The following is a 20884-nucleotide window of genomic DNA, read 5'->3' on the forward strand; positions in this document are numbered from 1 at the left end:
AAAAAAAAAAAAAAAAAAAAAAAAGGTAGCTGGGGGCAAATGGGGCAAAAGGAGCAAAGAGTGTTTCCTGCCAAGGTGGGCAACCCCAGTACAATCCCACCAACCAGCATGGTGAAAGGAGAAGCTACTCCTGCAAGTTGTCATCTGACTTCCTCTACATCTATGGAAAACACCCACCCACACATAGATACACAAAATCAATCAATCAATCAATCAATCAATCAATCAATCAACCAATCAACCAACCAAATAAAAACCCAAACAAACCAAATCCACAGTTTGATGGATTCTAAGGGTAAGGCTGCCCCAGGGTTCTGAGACCTCAGTTCTGAGTCGTCAAAGGGCCTTAACTCTCCAGTTCCACCTTTACCAAGGCTAGCCTCCCTGTCTGCCTGCAGGGTGACAGCTGCCACTGAGGAGCCAAGCTGCTGGGGCCCAGGGCTGCCCTACTTACAGCAACCTGAGGGCCCAAGAGAAGACAGGAGTCAGGTGACCAAGAGTCACTGCCTGACTCCTGCAGCAGGGGCAGAGCCAAGCTGGCAGGAGTGGGATGAGGGATGGGGGTGGGGGATAAACCGGAACCGGAAACTCCCAGAAAGCAGCAGCAGCAACAAGCTGCGGGCCCAGCACTGACCAGCATCTCCAGGAGGAACAGCTGCTTCTCAAGTTCGTGAATTCGTTCATTCTTCATCTCAATAACATGGTGCAAACTCTCCAGCTCTTGCTCCCAGAATGGGCCAGGACTCCCATAATCCTAGAGAAGGACACCAAAGGGCCCCATCAATCAGCACGGAGGGACATGAGTCCTCCCTGTTCCCCGTCCTCCCATAAGCTCACTGCATCAGTCTTGTGTGATTTCACGGCCACGTTGCATTTATTTTCTTGGCTTCCCTTCTAGGGGCACTCTTTGAGGCACATGCCTGGTGGGCACAGCTGTATTTGGTAGGGTGCTGACAATGCTACCTTGTGTCAGGTTGGCTAGTTGCCCCAAGTTCTGTCTGCTTCTCTCAGTGTGAATTGAGAACCCTCTTGTTTCTGGGCTCTTGTGAAGGGGAAATTGTCAGGTTTGAGGTTTGTTCTCTAGGGTTGCCTGCCCATGCCCTTCCCATAGCATCAAGGATAAAGGTCTGCAAGTGTTCTGTACCTACCTGGATGTGGTTTCTATAGAGTCGGCTAAGGATGGACCCATCCACCTTGTTCATCTTGGCTTGCGTGGCCTCCTGTGGTGAGACATGACTTGCACAGGTGTTCTGGGGAAGGGAGCAGGAAGGAGATAGCAAAGACAGCCTGTCAAGGTGATTTTCACTATACCAATAAAAACCAGGAGGGCTAAGGTTCTTCATTGTGATTCTGGCCTACACCACATACTGCACAGCAGAGCAGGCTGAAGCCATTGCATCGAAGGCTTGAAACATTCCAGGGCTACCTCTCGCTGTAGAGCTTTTAATGGCACCTGTGATGGTTGATCCTGATTGATAATTTTACAAGAGCTAGAGTCACCAGGAGACAAACCTCTGAGCACACTGTAGAGCTTTTAATGACACCTGTGATGGTTAATGCTGATTAATAACTACAAGTTCTAGAGTCGCCAGGAGACAAACCTCTGAGCATGCCTTTGAGAATGTTTCTAGATCAGGTTAACTGGGGTGGGAAGAGCCACTTTTTTTTTTTTTTTTAAATCTGGGTGGCACCATGCCATGGCCCAGGGTCATGCACTGAATATAGAGGACAGAGCAAGCTGAACACCAGTGTCTGTCACTCTCTGCTTCCTAACTGGGTGCCACTCGACCCGCTGCCACATCTTCCCACCACAACGGAATGACTCAAACCATAAGCCAACATGAACTCCTCCTTCCCGAAGATACTTCTTGTCAGGTATTTGATCAAAGTTAACTACAACTGATCCCCAAACTCTTGGGGTGACATCCTGGTTATTTAAGACCAATGTCAACCTACATTCAAAGCCCAGCCATGTCCTGCTCTACCTGCCTATGCAGTGGCTCAGCATCACACCCAACCCCAATCTCAGGACATGTTCTCTCTGTGCCTTTCCCCTGACAGAGATCTCCTCAGCCATTCCCCTTGTGGCAGAGTCCAACCTCTTCTTATGATCCTAGGCTCAGTCCCACCCTATGGTGCTTGCTTCCCCCTGGCCTTCCTATACCCCGGCATCTTGGACGTCCTTAGGCAACCTGTTTCCCACCCCTTCCTCCATGATTTTGAGCAAGTTGCTTGATTCTGTTTAGGACTTTCATCCCATGATTCCTCACTGAAGCTTCCCAGGCGTCTTCCGGGCTTAGACCTCCTCCCTCTCTGAACGCCTGCAGTCCGTGCCATCTCTGAGATCCCCCTGACAGTCCTTGGTAAGTGCTCTCCTTTCCTCTCTGTTGCTATGGGATAAAACATCCCAACACAAAGCAACTTAGGGGCAAAGAGGATTCATTTCAGCTTCAAATTCCAGGTGACTGTCCATCATTATGGGGAAGTCAACTTCCCCACAGGAAGGAACTTTAAACAGCTAGTCACAGCACAATCACAGTAAATAAACAAACAAACAGAGAAATTAGTGTGTACATGGTCACTTGCTGGCTTGCTTGTGTTCAGTGTGATCTCCCCACCCTGGCAGAGTTCAGGACCCTCTGAATTCCCTGGGCGTTGGGTGTTGCCCACATCAGGCTGATCTTCTAGATTAGCTTAATTCAGATAATACCCTACAAGACAATTCCATGCAGATGATTACTCATTAAGACTTTCTTCCCAGGCTACTCTAAGTTATGTCAAGTTAACAATGAACAAAAAAGCCGGGCGTGGTGGTGCACGCCTTTAATCCCAGCACTCGGGAGGCAGAGGCAGGCGGATTTCTGAGTTCGAGGCCAGCNTGGTCTACAANGTGAGTTCCAGGACAGCCAGAGCTACACAGAGAAACCCTGTCTCGAAAAAAAAAAAAAAAAAAAAAAAAAAACAATGAACAAAAAAGCTGATGGATTGGAGATATGGCTCAACACTGCCTTCTCTTCTAGAGGATCTCAGCTCAGTTCCCAGCACGCACATGATGGCTCACAACTGTCTGTCTATAGCTCTTTCCAGACATACAAATGGTGCATAGACATACATACAGAAATAAAACATACACATAAAATGACATAATAATAAAATCAATTAATTAATACACCCCCCCCCCCAAAAAAAAAAACAAAGCAGAAAACCACCATAGAAAAGGAGGCCAACCTTAATTGCAAGCCAAGGCCCCTTAACCAACTCTCTGGTCACCATATCAAAGGACCAGGGTACATGGAAATTAAGCACTTTAGCCCCCTATCATCTAGGCATCATTTTTGGCTGCTTTGGGGGTCCACATGGCTTCCTTGTCATTTCTCCACCTCCCACACCCAAATGGCCAGGCCCGTCTCACCTGCAACGAGGCTTTGGCCTCTTGGACACAGTCACTAAGAGAGACTTTCTCCTGTGCATTCGATGTCTGCGGGACTGTGAAGAAAGGAGAGTTTTATAAAACACTTTCCCCCAAGCCTCTGTTGAGTTCCTTAAAGTATGGAAGGTTCTGATGATCACATGGGGCCCAGGAGCTGAGCTTTGGTCTTCTTCATCCTTCTCTCTCCCACTCTGGCTCATGAGCTGTGCTGGTTAGAGTCTATTGTTAACTGGATACAGTCTAGAGTCACTTAAAAAGAGGGAACCTCATCTGAGGAATCGGCAGGGTCACACTGTCCTGTGGGTATATCTGTGGAGCACTGACTTCTAATTGATGTGGGAGGGTTCAGCCCACTGTGGTAGGGCAGGTGACCTGGGCCATGTAAGAAATTAGCTAAGCATGGGTAAGTGAGAGCCAGTGAGCTCGAAATTGACATTCTTCCATAGATTCTGTCTCCAGGTTCCTGCCATGAGTTCCTGCTCTGACTTCTCTCAATGATGGGAGCGTGACCTAGATGGTTAAGCATTTGTAGGGCTTAACAAACCCCTGGGAAACAGAAACATCTCCTCCTGGGAGAGAGTGAGCCCCACCAGAACAGGAGGGCACTGTATCCCTGAAGCTTAGATGCAAGGCATGATGGGATCCTGCTGCAGCAGGCTAGGAGACAGGTGTTTAGCTGAGGGCGGGTCATGAAATCACAAAAAGGACAGAGCACCTGTGGCAGGAATCCCCAAAGTCCTGCCTCCTCTTCTTCAAGATGGAGAAACTGTTAGAGGATGACAGCAAGTGGCTCAAAGTCCATCACCCTCAGCAGTGAGTGGAGCCAAGAAGCACCACCAGGTTGTTTGTAAGGGCAGGATCCAGGGGAAAGAGACCAGGCTTTCTCAGAGGGGCAGTGCAGAGTGCTGAAGATCGGCCCATCCCACAATGGGTCTGGTGAGACTTACCACTCTACATTCCCCAGCCCGATTGGGGAATATTTGACCGATCACTCAAAAACAGCCAATCAATGACTAGGCAGATATGTGCAACAGGAGTGATGGGAAGAGTGATAGCCAAAGGCCAGGGTCATAGAGAGCAGCATCATAGGAGAGAGCTCACAGCCAGATGTGGTGGCTCACATCTGTAATCTCAGTAGTTGGAAGGCTGAGATAGGGGGATTACCAGAAGTTCAAAGCTAGCCCAGGTTATAGAGTGAGACCTTGTCACAAACAAAACAAAACAAAACAAAACAAAACAAAACAAAACAAAACAAAACAAAACAAAATGAAACAAAACCAAAATACCAACCAAACCAAACCAACCAACCAACCAACCAACCACTACCACCACCACCACCACCACCACCACAAAAAACCAAAACTGGGTAGTAACATACATCTTTTATCCCAGACTTGGGAGGCTGAGGCAGGAAGTTCTCAAGGAGTTTGAGGCCAGCCTGGTTTACAAAGCAAGTTCCAGGCCAGCTCAGGCTACATAGTGAGATCTGTCTCAAACAATGATAACAACCATCAGCAACAAAAATGCCAACCAGATCTTTATTTGCTTGGGTTAAATAACGTGTCACTATGATGATCTGAGTTTGATACCCAAGACTCATGTGGAAGGAGGAAAGAACTGACTCGAACAAGGAGTCCTCTGAACTTCACACACGTGCTATGGTATGCACTCAACTATATATTCATACACACATATACACACACAAATAAATAAAATACACTTTATGAAAAAAAACAGAAAAATAGGAAGAAATTCAGACTACTGGGAAGATTGAATTGGCACGCTCCTGGGCTTCTCAGTGGGTCACTCAGCATCTATATATTTATTGTACTAAATATCATTAAACCAATGCCCACAGATTTTTCCCATGTAGGTAAAGAATGCTGGTTTCAGACACAAACTGGACAGACGCTGAGCTTGCTGTTTAGCTGCCCTCTGGGGGCTCAAATTCTATTGCCAAACATTCTGTACCAATGTTACAAGGTTTCAAGGTTATGAAACTCATTCAGACCTCTGTCCTAGTTACTATGTTTCTGGGAAGAAGAATTAAATGCTGGGGGAGAAACAAATCTTTGTGAAAAAGATCACTTTTAAGGACAAATCTAGATTTCTAGACTTCCAAGAACTAAGCAAACACACTGGTGTTATTGTCTAAACTTGCTTTTTTTTTTTTTTGAAAACATTGTAGCCCATGCTAGCTTTAAGTTCCTGGTCATCTTTCTGCTTCAGCTTCCTGAGTGTTGGATTATAGGCAGCCTTCATTTTTGTAGCTATGCTTGGTAACATGTTTGCTTCAGTGTTAATGAAAACAAACAAAAACAAACAGACAAACAAACAAACAAACAAACAAAAAACCAAAAAACACAGGGGGCTGGTGAGATGGCTCAGTGGTTAAGAGCAGTCAGTGCTCTTCTGAAGGTACCGAGTTCAAATCCCAGCAACTACATGGAGGCTCACAACCATCTGTAACAAGATCTGTTACATCTGAAGACAGCTATAGTATACTTATATATAATAAATAAATCTTTTTTAAAAAAATGAAAAAAACCAAGGGCTACAGGGAAGCTCAGGGTCAAGAACATCTGTTGCCCTTACAGAGGGACCAGAGTTCAGTGCGCACAGCTCATCATCTCCTGTACTTCCAACTGCAGGGAATCTAATGCCCTCTTCTGGCCTCTGAGAGTACTGCACATACATGCACATACACAAATATTTTGAAGAACAAGATATAAAATTTATACAAGAATGCTGTATGATCATGACAGCTTACAAAGGAAGCAATTTGAAGCCAGGTATGGTGGCTCATGCTTTTAATCCGAGCACTCAGAAGGCAGTGGCAAGTGGATCTCTGTGAGTTCAAGGCTAGCCTGGTGTACAGAGTGACTTCCAGAACTTGTTCAGACCTTTGTCCTAGTTACAATGTTTCCAGTTGCTATGTAGCCAGAGCTACACAACAAGACCCTGTCTTGGAAAAAAAAACAAAAAATAATAATTCTGGAATTATTATTTTGTGTGTTCATTTTCAAGATCTATTTTAATGCTGTTAAAACATACATAACTTTCCCAAAGTATCTATATAAATGCTAACAGTACACAAAAAGATTTCAACCAGTGGTTGGGCTGGAGAGATGGCTCAGTGGTTAAGAGCACTGGCTGGTCTGCCAGAGGTCCTGAGTTCAATTCCCAGCAACCACATGGTGGCTCACAACCATATGTAATGGGATCTGGTGCCCTCTTCTGGTGTGTCTGAGGACAGCAACAGTGTACTCTTATAGAATAAATAAATCTTAAGATGTCAACCAGTTAGTAGTTAGGGAACTGTAGATCGAAAATTTAATAAATCAAGCATGGTGTCATACCCCTGTGACCTCAGTACTTAGGAGGATGAAGCTAAGCTGCTTGGCTTAGTGAGATCCAGTCTCAAAAGCAAACACAAGAATCCCTTAAAGGAATATGAAGAGCAGAAACTGTAATGTTCATACATGGTTTTGAAGGAGGCTGAGGCAGGAGGATCATTGCAAACTGTCAGTCAGGCTGGGCAATTAGTAAGTTCCAGGACAGCCAGGGTTACACAGTGGGATTACGTCTCAAACAATAGCAAACAAACAAGAAAAACAGACAGGCACCCACAATGAGATGCCACTTTGTGCTCACAACAGTGATGACAGAAATGGAAAAGCAATACACATTGACGAGGCTGGGGAGCCGCTGGGACCTTCACACCTTATTGGGAAGAGCATGAAGTAGTACAGTTGCTATGGAAAAGAGTTTGGGAGTTTCTCTGAAGGTTAAATACAGAAATGCCATATTTTCCTTCTACATGTAAAGTGAGGTGAAATTGAAGTAAGTACTTGGGCTAATGGTTCCATTCACAGTGGCTGGAGGTAAAGACAGCTTGAATATCCATGATGAATAAAGTGTGGTACATCCATTCAGTCATATTACTCAGCCACAAAAAAGAAATTGAGTCCAGATGTGTGTTGTAACACGGAAGCATCTTGTTGGGTGAAGTAAGCTGGGCTGTCTAATGTCATTGATATGAGTCTGATGCCATGAAATCAGAGAACAGGTTAGCAGTTGCCAAAGGCTGGTGGGAAGATAAGGAGTCACGACTGCTGGGTGTTTCTTTTTGGGGTAAGGAGAATGTTCTTGCACTGAGTGGTAGTAATGATCGCATTTACAATGCATTTAGTGGCTTGTAAGTGCACTAGATGTCACCAGTGTCACACATACCAATGTTGTATGTGGGTTTTACCAATCTGGAAAAATAAGTATGCATGAATTTGGTCATTTCAATTCTAAGTTATTTAAAAACTATTAATGTGACCAAAAAAACCCTCCTATTTGATTTTTAAAAACCTAATTGTGTGTGTGTGTGTGTGTGTGTGTGTGTGTGTGTGTGTGTGTCTGTCTGTCTGTCTGTCTGTCTGGGGGGGGTGTTATGTACATAACTGCAATACCTGTGGAAACCAGAAGAGAGTCCTCATAACTGGAGTTACAGGTGGTTGTAAACTTCCAGATGTGGGTGCTCCGGTCCTCTGGAAGAGCAGTGTATAGTCTCAACCGCGGAGCCATTGCTCCAGCCTTTGCTTCATTTTTTTTTTTTTTTTGAGACCAGTTTTTGCTGTGTCTCTCAGCTGGCTTTTAACTTACCATGTTGCCCTAGACTGGCCTCAAACTTAACAGTTGTCCTCTTACCTTCAGCCTTGTGTGTAATGGGATTACATGGCCATGAGCTATGCCTGACTATCCTAGACATAATTTCTTTTATATTTGTATGTGTATATGGTGAGTGTATTGTGTACATGTATGTGTGTGTATTGAGCACAGACATATGCAGAGGTCAAAAGCTGACCCAATGCTGACCTTGTGTGCTACTGCACACAGTAAGTTGATCTTGTGTACCATTACAGACAGTAAGTTAGTTGGCCAGTGAGATTCTGGGGATTCTCCTGCCTCCACCTCCCATCTCACCATATGAGAACAGAATAGACACACACTGTGATCCTTCTTTACATAGGTTCTGGGGATCTGAACTTGGGTCCTCTCACTTTCACCACATGCGTTTTACCCACTGAACCATCTTCCCAGGCTCATCCGAGACATAATTTTTAGGCATCATCACTGTATGGCCTGAAGGTGGTTGATAAAAAGTGATTTCATTTGTACAGGTTTTCTAGTTCCTGACTCTCTCCCTTTTTGAGACATGGTTTGGAGTAGCCCAGACTGGGATCCACTTTGTAACACAGATTTGCCTTGAATTCCTGACTCTCCTGTCACTGTCACCTCCCAGCTGCTAGGATTAGAGATGTGTGCCGATATGCCCCACCTACGGTGGGTAGACTTCCAGGAGATGCTTTTAAAAGGAAAGAAAAATGGGTGTGGCAGGGATGCTCAAATAAAGGGAAGCAAAGCATGGTGGCAGAATGTGAAAGGCACACCCCAAGGAAAATCCCATCACCCCTCTGAATCCGAGAGGCCCATGATGAGCTGCCTGGAGCCTCTCCCATTCTCACCTTGCCCAGCCTCCTCATGCCTTCCTTCCAGGATCCTTCCTTCTTTGTTCAGTGCCTCCAGGAGTTCTGTCTGTGTCTCTTCCACCTGAGTGAAGAGTAGGTCAGGCTTGAGATTGGATGGGTAAAGCACACTGTCTCTCAACAGCCCACTACATATAGCCCCGGGCTTCTTGGAACTGGGTGATTAGCACCCCACCGCCTCTATGACTGATGGGAAAGATGATGAGCCAGGGCAGAAGCCCTCTGAGCCATAGCAAGTCTCAGAGATCCTGTCATCCTTAGGCTCGGATATATTACCAGAAGACTGCCTATATAGAAGGGTATTAGGGGTCTTTTATTGTTGGTGTTCCTTCTGCAGGGCAGGACTGGCCTCTCTCTACTGGTCTACATGAAGCACCCCCCCCCCCAATTCATGCTGCTTCAAGTTCTAAAGGCTACAGGTTATTTCTGCCTCTTGCTCTCAAGTTCCTGATTTGAGGTCCCATGAGTCAGGTCCCTGGTGTGCCCACAGAGACCAGAAAATAGCAGCAGTCCCCATCTCTCCAGGCTGGCCACTTGCAGCCAGTCTCACTGTCTCACACCCGAGATGTGTGGCAGATCCACTGCACTCTGAGGGCATGATTCAGACAACAGAGTCTATGATAGATGTCCTAGTACAGCCTGTGTGTCCACGGGGCAGCTCCTTTCCCCTTAGGCACTAGTGCCTGGTCATACAAAAGAGTCCACAGTTAAAGATTCTGCAGGTCAGGGATGGGACCAGCAACATCTAGACAGCTATGTTATCAAAACACTACAGCCCCATAGATGCACATATCTGACTCACCCTCGTAGAAGAAGTGGGTTTCTGGTCAATTCATCTAAGCAAATGATATTTTGGTGCATTCAAGGGGGCTCCTGGAGGACTTGAGTCCCTGTCTTCCTGGCATTATCTGAGGTAACACCCTCATTGTCTACAGTTCCCTGAAGCTTGTCTGCCTAAACCATCAGAGTCCAACAGATATTCTTTTAAAAGAATCTTCATGGGACTGGAGAGATGGATCAATGGCTGAGAGTCCTCCCTGCTCTTCCAGAGAACCTGAGTTCTGTTTCCAACACCCAACCCTGGTAGCTCACGTCCTCCTGTATCTCCACTGTAGGGGAGCTGATGCTCTCTGCTGGCCTCTACAGACAGCTATGCATGCTGCACGTGCAGGTGAGTATGCACAGGAAAGTAAATCCTATCTTTTTTTTTTTTTTGGTGTGTATGGGTTGCATGGAGGTCAGAGGTGTCAGCCCTTACCTATCACCTGGTTTGAGACAGGGCCTTATCTCTGCTGCATCCTCTGGGCTGGCTAGTCTACAAGATTCCAGAATTTCTTCTGTCCCTGCCTCCCATCTCACTAAAGGAGTATGGGATTACAGATGGTGTGCCACCAAGTGTGTCTTTACATGGGTTCTGGACTCAGGTCCTCACGATTGCACGGCAGATACCTTTATCTATTGAACCCTTTCCACAGCCTCTTACTTTAAACTTTAAAACATCATTTACTGGGCTACAGAGATGGTTCAGCGGGTAAAGGCTCCTGACGCTAAACCTGACAACCTGAGTGGGATCCCTGGGACCCACATGGTGGAAGGAGAGGCCTGACTCTTGCAGGCTGTGGTCTGATTTCCACATGTGCAGTGTGCCACACAAACTTAATGTCATTAAAATAAAATCACTTTAATTTATTTGTGTGCGTGTGGGTGGGTGAGAGTGTGCATATGTGGAGATCAAGCAGCTTGTGGAATTGGTTTTCTTCTCTTACTCCTTGACCTCCGGGAACCAAGCTCAGGTTCTTCAGCCTCAGCAGCAGAACCTTCACCTACTGTGCTTTCTCAGTGGCTCCCGCTACTCCGTTTAAAAGCTACCCTGGGATCCTGGAGAGATGGCTACGTGGTTAAGAGCACTGACTGTTCTTCCAGAAAACCTGGGTTCAATTTCTAGCATCCACTTGACAATTCCAGGGAATTGATTGGATGCTCTCTTTTGGCCTCTGTGGGTACCCATAAGCATGAGAGCATCTCCCCCACCCCCAATGCCCCAGATGAAAACAAAATAAACATTTATTTTTTTAAAGCCACCCATTTAAAGCCAGACATGTAATCTCAGTACTGGGGCAATAATAGAGACAGGAAGTCCAGAAATTCAAGGCCAACTTTGATAACACATTGTGATTGAGGCCAGCCTAGGGTACATGAGACCCTCTCAAAGCAACAAGAACAAATGAACAGAAGCCACTCAATATAATGAAGCAGTCAGTTTCAAATTGTGCAGGTTCATTGGCAGAGATTCAAAACTTCAGAACTTTGAAGATTAATTCTGGGTATATTTCCTATGTATAGTTAAAGACAGCCAGCCGGCTTGATAATGTTGAGAAAACACTCATACATCTGCCTAAGCTTTCCCCCACTGCTTCCACAGCTAGGGAGGAAACTGAGGCAGAAGGCAGGGGTGGGGGAAGGGCTTGAGAGTAAATTGGGAAGGGGGAACAAGAAATGCTGGGCCTGGCTGCTTGAGTTGGCTTTAATCTGAATTTCCTGTACCACTTTCCTCACGATCCGTGACCTTGACCCCTGACTAACACAGCCCGGTCATTGCATGAAAATTCCTGCGGGCTTTCTTTCTAGATAATTTTTCAAGCCTTTGTCAGTGCATTAAAGCCTCTGATCTCATACGTGTTATCTATTCTGGACCCAAAAAGCCCTCTGAACATCTCCCAGCATGCCAGACAAGTGTTTTACCAGTGATCTACACCCCAAAAGTGTTTCGTAAAATCACTTGACACTTTATTTAGCAACTGTGGGCGTGTGTGTCTATCACACATGTGTGAAGGCCAGAGGTCAGCCTGTGGGAGCCAGTTCTCTCCCTTCACTGTGTGAGTCCTAGGGATTGAACTCAGGTCATCAAGTGCCTTTAGACCCAGAATGTTTATTTTTATTTATTTGTGTGTGTGTGTATGTGTGTGCACGCACGCACCACATGCATATGGGTGCTTCTGGGGGCCAGAAGAGATATTTTATTCCCCAGGAACTGGAGTTACTGACAGTTGTTAGCTGGCAAATCATCTCTGTAGCCCCCATGCACTTTTAAAAAAGATGTGGTCTCATTAGATGCTGAAAACACCTTTGGTAAAATCCAACATCCCTTCATGACAAAAATCTTGGAGAAATCCGGGATAAACAGGACGTGCCTAAACATAATAAAGGCAATATACAGCAAGACAATAGCCAACATGGAATTAAATGGAGAGAAACTCAAAAGCAATTCTACTAAAATCAGGAACAAGACAAGGCTGTCCACTCTCTCCTTATCTATTTTAGTGCCTGAAGTTCTAGCTAGAGCAATAAGACAGATAAAGGAGATCAGGGGGGATACAAATCAGAAAGGAAGAAGTCAGAGTATCACTTTTGCAAATGATATACCTAATTGACCCCAAAAATTCTACCAGAGAACTCCTAGCTGATAAACACTTTGAGTGAAGTGGCTGGATACAAGATTAACTGACAACAACAACAACAACAACAACAACAACAACAACAAGTCAGTAGCTTTCCTATAGACAAAAGACAAACAGGCCGAGAAAGAAATCAGGGCAACAACACCCTTCACAATAGCCACAAATAATATAAAATAATCTTGGTGTAACTCTAACCAAGCAATGGAAAGACCTGTATGACAAGAACTTCAAGTTTTTGAAGAAAGAAATTGGAGAAGGTATCAGAAGTTAGATCTCCCATGCTTATGGATCAGTAGGATTAACAAAGGAAAATATGGATTACCAAAGTGGCTGTACTCCCACCAGTAATGAAGGAGTGTTCCCCTTGCTCCACATCCTTGCCAGCATGAGCTGTCACTTGTAGTTTTGATCTTAGCTATTCTGACAGATGTAAGATGGAATCTCAGAGTCAGTTTGATTTGCATTTCCCTGATGGCTAAGGATGTTGAACATTTCTTGAAGTGCTTCTCAGCCATTTGAAATTCCTCTGTTGAGAATTCTCTGTTAAGATCTGTACCCTGTTTTTTAATTGGATTGTTTGGTTTGTTGCTGTCTAGTTTCTTGAGGTCTTTATATATTTGGAAACTAGCCCTCTGCTGGATATGAGGTTGGTAAAGATCTTTTCACATTCTGTTTTGCCTATTGATGGTGTCCTTTGCCTTATAGAAGCTTTTCTGTTTCCTGAGGTCACATTTATTAATTGTTGATCTTAGTGTCTGCACTACTGGTGTTCTCTTTGGAAAGTTGTCTCCTGAGTCAATGCATTCAAGGCTATTCCCCACTTTCTTTTCTATCAGGTTCAGTGTATCTGGTTTTATGGTTGAGGTCTTTGATCCACTTGGACTTGAGTTCTGTGCAGGGTGATAGATATGGATCTATTTGCATTCTTCTACATGCAGACATCCAGTTAGACCAGCACCATTTGTTGAAGATGCTTCCTTTCTTCACCATATAACTGGCGTCTTTGTCAAAAATTAGGCATCTATAGGTATGTAAATTTACACCTGGGTCTTCGATTCCATTGATCAACTTGTCTGTTTTTAGGCCAATGCCATGCTGGTTTTATTACTATTGCTCTGTAGTACAACTTGAAATCAGGGGTGGTGATACCTCCAGAAGTTCTTTTATTATTCAGAATTGTTTTAGCTATCCTGGGTTTTTTGTTTTTCCATATGAAGCTGAGTATTGCTTTTTCAAAGTCTGTAAGGAATTGTGTTCGAATTTTGATGGGGATGGCATTGAATCCATGGATTGCTTCTGGTAGGCTGGCTTTTCAGAAAATTGAGAATCAATCTACTTCAAGACCCAGCTATACCATCCTTGAGAATATACCTAAAGGATACTTCATTCTACTACAAGAACACTTGCTCAACTATATTCATAGCAGCAATATTCATAATAACCAGAAAGTGGAAACAATCTAGAAGTCCCTCAACTGAAGAATAGATAAAGAAAATGTGGTTTGCCAGGAGTGGTGGTGCACGCCTTTAATCCCAGCACTTGGGAAGCAGAGGCAGGTGGATTTCTGAGTTCAAGGCCAGCCTGGTCTACAGAATGAGTTCCAGGACAGCCAGGGCTACTCAGAGAAACCCTGTCTCGAAAAACCAAGAAAAGAAAAGAAAAGAAAAGAAAAGAAAAGAAAAGAAAAGAAAAGAAAAGAAAAGAAAAGAAAAGAAGATGTGGTACATGTATACAATGGAGTATTACTCAACTGTTAAAAAAATCATGAAATTTGTAGGCAAAGGGATGGATAGTTCTACAAAAAAAAAAAAAAAAAAAATCATCCTGAGTGAGGTAACTCAGACTCAGAAAGACAAACATGGTGTGTACTCACTGATAAGTGGATATTAGCTGTAAAGGATAAATATACTTATAATCTTCAGACCCAGAGAGACTAAGTTACAAGGAGGGCTCTAGGGGGGAATGCATGACTCTCCCTGGGAAGGGGAAATAGAATAGATACTGAGAGAGGACCAGATGGGATGGGATGGGGTAGGTAGAGAAGTGGGGACAGGAACAGGAGGAGTTAAGTGAGAAGTTGGAAAAAAAGTACTGGGAGAGACAACTGGGATTCGGGGGCATCTTGGAGATGAGCTTGAAATCCAATGCAATGGAATTCTCCAGAAATCTATGAGGGCGATCCTAGCTAAGACTCCTAGCAAAGGGGGATACAGAGCTTGAGCCAGCCATCTCCTGTAACCAGGCAAGACTTCCAGTGGAGAGACTGGGACACCAATCCAGCTACAAAAGCTTCAACCTACAATCTGTCCTGCCTACAAAATGTGCAGTGGTAAAAGTGGCACAGAAATTGTGGGGATTGTCAACCAGTGACTGGTCCACCTTGAGACCCACACCATGAGAAAGGGCCCAGCTTGACACTACCTGGAGAGCCAGGACCCAGAGGCTAGATAACCCAGAGACATAGGATGGAACCAAACATGACTGGCAAAAAAAAAAAAAAAAAAAAAAAAAAGGTCAATGAAATGATCCCCAATGATAGTAATGACATCTTGCTATACTCATAGATTGATATGTAGTCCAATTGCCATCAGAGAGGCTTCACTGAGCAACTGATAAAAACTGATGCAGAGGCCCACAGCCAAACATTAGGGGGAGCTTGGGGAGTCACAGAGACTGACAACTAGGCAGCCTGCATGGGACTGGCCTAGCTCTCTGCACAGATGTTACAGTTTTATAGTTTGGTTTTCTTGTGGGAATCCTAACAGTGGGAGCAGGGGCTGTCTCTGACTCTTTTGCGTGCTTTGGGACCCTTTTCTGCCTAATGGGTTCCTTCTAAGGCCTCACCCAGCCTTAATACAAAGGGATTTAATTACTCTTCCTGAAACTTACTGATCTGCCATGTTTGCTTTAGATGCATGGGAGCCTGCCCTTTTCTGAAGGGGAGAAATGGAAGGGGGTAGAGAAAGAAGGGACTGGGAGGAGGCGGGGGACTACAGTCTGGATGTAATATATGAGAGATGAATATGTTTTAAAAAAAGATATTGTCTCTTGTAACTCTGAAACTCACAATCCTCCTGCCTCTCCCTCTGCCTCTCAAATCCTTGAATTATGGGTAAACACCACCATGCTCAGCTGTAGTTGTATTTAACATCTGATCTCTTGTCTCAGCCAGAAGAGATGTGGCCACGCCCACATGGCAAAAGGGTTTCACACCAAACACTCAAGATATGTCTTCTTCAAATGTGTAGGTGTTACCATAGACCATGCAGTGAGGCAGGGGAATGGAGTGGCTGTGACTTTAAACCATGCCAGGCCCCAGCTTAGACTAAGAGACCTAGAGTGTCTTGAACCAACTACTAAAGATAAGCCAACAGGCCAGAAGTGATGTGTCTGGAAGTGATTCTGGTCTTTCTCTCACAGTTCATCCTCTAGTTCAACATCCTAATCCAGCCATGTTCTGGGTGTAGAAGGGCACTGAATCCCTCAGCACCAATGACTGGCTCTTAGTGACAATGGCCAGTGTGCCCCAGAGCAAATGCCCCGAGAGCATGGGGTCCCTCTCTTTTTTTAATACATGCATTTGTATTTGTGTGTGTGTGTGTGTGCACGCGCGCGCGCACACCACAGTGCATGTGTGGAAAACATAGGACAACTTTGGGGAGTCAGTTTTTCTCTACCAGGGGTCCTCGGAGTCATCAGACTTGGAGGCAAACACCTGTACCCCCTAAACATCCTCACCAGCCTCAAAGGCTCATTTATCTTTTAAAAATTTTAATTAAAATACTTATTTATTTATCTATTTAATATGTATGAGTGTTTTGCCTGGATATATGTATTATCCTTATACCATATGTATGCCTGGTGCCTGAGGAGGCCCAGAAGAGAGCATCAGATCCCCCTAGGACTGGAGTTACACAGTTGTGAGCTGCCTTGAGGGTTCTGGGACTTGAACCCATGTCCTCTGGAAGAGTAGTCAGTTCTCTTAACCACTGGGCCATCTCTCTGGTTGTCCTAAAGGTTGTCTTCTTGGCAAACAGATTATGAGATGTTTATTAAAATAGCCAAAGTAGGACAGGTGAGATGGCTTAGTGGGTAAGGAGTTTGCTACCAAACCTAACAACCTGAATTCAATTCCCAGGACCCATATGATGGAAGAAGAGAACTGATTGCCATACAGTGTCCTCCATCCTGCACTTGTGTGTCATGTACATGTACATGCACACGTGCACGCGCGCGTGCACACACACACACACACAGAGTAAATAAATAAACAGTATTGTGAAGCTCTGGTTATGACCTCATGCTATATGAGGCCTCATGGGAGGCATTTCAAATTGGGTTGCACCTTGACAGATTGGTGCTGTGGGCCTATAATCCCAGCACTCAAGAGACTAAAGCAGGGGAATCGCAGGTTCCAGGCCAACCTAAGTTACATGGAGAGTTCAAAACAAAAATAGGACCAACCCAGAGCCGGAGAGAGGCTTGCTAGTACTTGCTGCTCTTCCAGAGGACCAAATTTCAGTTCCCAGTACCCACATGAAGTAGCTCACAAGGGCCTGTAACTCCAGCACTAGGGAATCTGACACTCTCTTCTGGTCTCCATGGGAACCTGCACTCATGTGGCATTCACTTATATAGACATACACCTATAAAAATAAATCTTAAAAATGAAACTCAACAAGCCAGACATCTCTTTAATACCAGCACTCGGAAGGCAGAGGCAGGTGGATCTCTGCGAGTTCAAAGCCAGGACAGCCAGGGCTACACAATGAAACTGTCTCAAAACAAAAAACCAAAACCCAAGCCGGGCAGTGATGGTGCACGCTTTTAATCCCAGCACTTGGGAGGCAGAGGCAGGCGGATTTCTGAGTTCGAGGCCAGCCTGGTCTACAAAGTGAGTTCCAGGACAGCCAGGGCTANAGGCAGGCGGATTTCTGAGTTCGAGGCCAGCCTGGTCTACAAAGTGAGTTCCAGGACAGCCAGGGCTACACAGAGAAACCCTGTCTCAAAAAAAAAGAAAAGAAAGAAACAAAAAAACAAACACGGGGGAGAGGGACAGGGAGGGGGATGGACAATGGACACATGATTCAGTTAGAGCAGCACCACGCAGACGAAGACCATGTAGAGTTAAGCGATGATGAAGGCTGAGGTTCTAGATGCACCAAGCTCTGGGTTTAAACCCTAAACTCAGCACTGGGCTATCACACGAGCTCCCAGACCTCAGTTCCCTCAGAATGGTAGAAAGCACCCGCGCTGTCTAGCTCAACCCGAGAGCTCAGACTCAGGAGGTTCTTGCTTTGTGTCTGAGACACAGGGCAGGAACAGGCCCTGCAGAGCTGTGGCAGACCTCTCAGCCTGCCTCAAGTCTCCTCTCACTACACAGTGACACAGTCAGCTCTCCCCTCCCTTCCCATCCCCCTCCTTTGCATTCCTGGTGCCCTGGGAATTCAGCCCAGAGCCTTGTACATTGTCAGGCACTTTGCCACTGAGCTACATCACACTTGAGGGCCCTGACATTTTCTTATACTTAAACATTAGTACACAATGAATTTTTTTCCAGTTATACAGGAGTCAGCATTTGCTGAAGAAAGTAAAATCCTGTGATCCATAGATAAGCCTGGGATATGGCACTATATATGATATACCTGCCTAAACACATTTGAGCTGGGATATTATGTATGGTTTCTAATATCTTAATTTCTTAGATATCATGCATATTTATCTCATATTAATTGGTCTGCAAATATATTAATAATAGTGACTTAAATGAAATATCCAGGGTAACTTATTGTGAGGTGTCTAGATTGTTTCTTTAAAAATTATTTTCTAGGAGCCGAAGAATGGCTCAGTGGTTTAAAGCACTTGATGCTCTTTCAGAGGACCTGGGTTTGATCTCAGCACCCATATGGTAGCCCATAACCATTTGTAACTTCATCTCCTGGAGAAGCCAGAATCCTCTTCTGATCTTTTTGGGCACCAGGCAAACATATACATACATATACACACATGCAGGCAAAGCATTCTTATACATAAAATAGATAATATAAAAATTTAAATATATGTATATTAATGTTTGCTTGCATATATGTCTGTGCACCATGGGTGTATCTGGGGCCTAAAGAGGCCAGCACAGAGCATTGTGCTGCTTCTGAAATTGAAGCAATGCTCTGAAATTGAAGTTACAGATGGTTGTAAGCCAGCATACAAGAATCAAACTTGGGTTCTCTGGAAGAGTGCTCTTACCAGTGAGCTATTTCTTCTGCCCCTTACTTCTATTTTTTTTTGATCTTTTTGTTTTGTTTTGTTTTAAAGACAGGGTCTCGTGTAGCGTGTATCTCAGGCTGGCCTTGAACTTGCTGTGTAGCTGAAGATGAACTTGCATTCTTGATCCTCCTGCCTACACCTCCCAAGTGCTAGGATTGCAGGTGTGAATGGCCATATCCAATTTTCTTCCTTCCTTTCTTCTTACTTTCTCCCTTCCTTTCTAAGACATAGATCCTGGCTGACCTGGAATTCACTGTGTAGACAAGGTTTGCCTCAAACTCACTTTCTATCTGCTTCTGCTGGGTATAAAGTGCTGGAAGTAAAGGTGTATGCCACCACATCTGACATTATTTCTGTTTTGTTTTGTTTTTTCGAGACAGGGTTTCTCTGTATAGCCCTGGCTGTCCTGGAACTCACTTTGTAGTCCAGGCTGGCCTCGAACTCAGAAATCTGCCTGCCTCTGCCTCTCGAGTGCTGGGATCAAAGGCGTGCGCCACCACGCCTGGCTCTGTTTTTTTTTTTTTTCTAATGTATTTTACTTTTAAGTGTGTGTGTGTGCCTGTGTCCATGGGTGCCTGAAGAGGATACAGGATCTCCTGGATCTAACTGGAGTTACAGGCAGTTGAGAGTTCAGAAGAGCAGGACGTGCTTTCAATCACTGAGTCATCTCTCCAGCCCCTTTATTTCTATTTTTAATGGTCAAATTATGTTTTATGAATACATTGGTTTATAAAGGCTTGAGCAAGCCTGGGGCATGGCTCAATGGTAGAGACTGTATGAGACCCCAGGTTCAACCATTTCTTGGGTGACTTTTCTCATTGTTGTAACTCAAATAACATGACAAGAAGCAACACAACCTAGGGATGATAGACTTCCAGGGCCATAGCTCATTTTGGCAAGGGAGGCACGGTGGCAGGAGTCTGGGATGAATGGGTTCATTGTTTCTGAAATTAGGAAGCAGACATTGGACCATAGGAAACCCGAGAGCCCTTCTGGGTTTGATATGCTGTAGGTGGGGATAAAGTTGTTATCCCATCCACCGTTAATCTTGCCCTGTGTTTGCTTTGAGCAGGGAAGGGGCTAAAGGTGTGACATACTTGGATGTTCAAGCATCACGGAAGAGGTATCTCTGGGGTAGAGGATGCGGGTGGTACTTGCTTATCTGGAATCCTTCACACCACCCTGCCTCCCAGCAGCCCAGGTCAGAACAGTACACAGACAGTCAAACGCCTAGGACAGTGGTTCTCAACCTTCCTCATGCTTTGACCCTTCACTATAGTTCTTCATGTCAAGGTGACCTCCTCCAACCATAAAAATTATTTTTGTTGCTACTTCATAACTGTAATTTTGTTACTGTTAGGAATTGTAATGTAAATATCTGTTTTCTGACAGTCTTAGGTGACTCCTGTGAAAACATTATTTGCACCCACAGGGGTTACAACCCACAGGTTGAGAACCCCTGTCCTAGAAAGAGAGGATGCCAGCACAACTGCCACCTCCTATCAGAGTGCTCCCCGGTTCCTGCATGCAGGGAGAAGTCATTTTATTAGGAACACAGAGAAGATTATAGGATGCCCAGGGCAGGGCAGTTGCAATTGGAAAATGTAGAAGCCAGCATAAAGGACAGGCATGGTTCTCTAATGGGGCTGCTATCACACATCTAAAAAAAGCAGAGCTGGGAGCGTCAGCCAAGGCGCTCATCTCATGTTCTAGACCAACCTGGACAACATGGTGCCAAACTCCCGTGGAATATACTCGTGGCCAAGGCACTCACTGAACAGTGGGAGGAGCCCAAGGACCCAGAGGGAAGAGTTGAGGAGTGGGCCATATCCCAGGTCCTAAGAGGTGCTCCACGAATCCTAGGAAGACAGCTCTCAGTGCTGAGGATGGGACCTTGAGGATGGAAAGCTAAATCCTTGTGAGGTATCAGTCTGAACAGTGGTCGCTCAGCTTTATAGCACGGGATCCCACATTTCTAAGACAGGCTTCGCTTAGTTTCTTTCCCTTTTTCTCTTTCTCTTTCTTTCTTTTTTTTCACCCGGCCGGATCAGCGCCAGGGTAGCGGGAGCGCAGGGTTGCCTGACACCCGCCAGCTACCCAAGACCCCCGCCGCAGGATTTTGGGACTGCTGGTGAGTGGAACACAGCTTCTGCTCCAATCCAATTGCGCGGGACCTGAGACTGCATTAGATAGGG

At 45.1% G+C, this 20884-nt stretch overlaps 1 protein-coding gene across 1 annotated transcript in view; it reads right to left on the reverse strand.

Annotated features, from left to right (window-relative positions):
- Window positions 1-20884, reverse strand: part of Ccdc69 (coiled-coil domain containing 69) — a 35967-nt gene that overhangs the window by 2210 nt on the left and 12873 nt on the right. The window contains exons 2-5 of the mRNA XM_021178198.1: window positions 8947-9031; window positions 3413-3486; window positions 1149-1250; window positions 635-754 (exon numbers count right to left, since the gene is read on the reverse strand). Of these exons, the coding sequence (XP_021033857.1) occupies window positions 635-754; window positions 1149-1250; window positions 3413-3486; window positions 8947-9031 (381 nt within the window). The remainder of the gene's footprint in view (window positions 1-634; window positions 755-1148; window positions 1251-3412; window positions 3487-8946; window positions 9032-20884) is intronic.

This window comes from Mus caroli, chromosome 11 (assembly GCF_900094665.2).
Source record: "Mus caroli chromosome 11, CAROLI_EIJ_v1.1, whole genome shotgun sequence".
Lineage (NCBI taxonomy): Eukaryota > Metazoa > Chordata > Mammalia > Rodentia > Muridae > Mus > Mus caroli.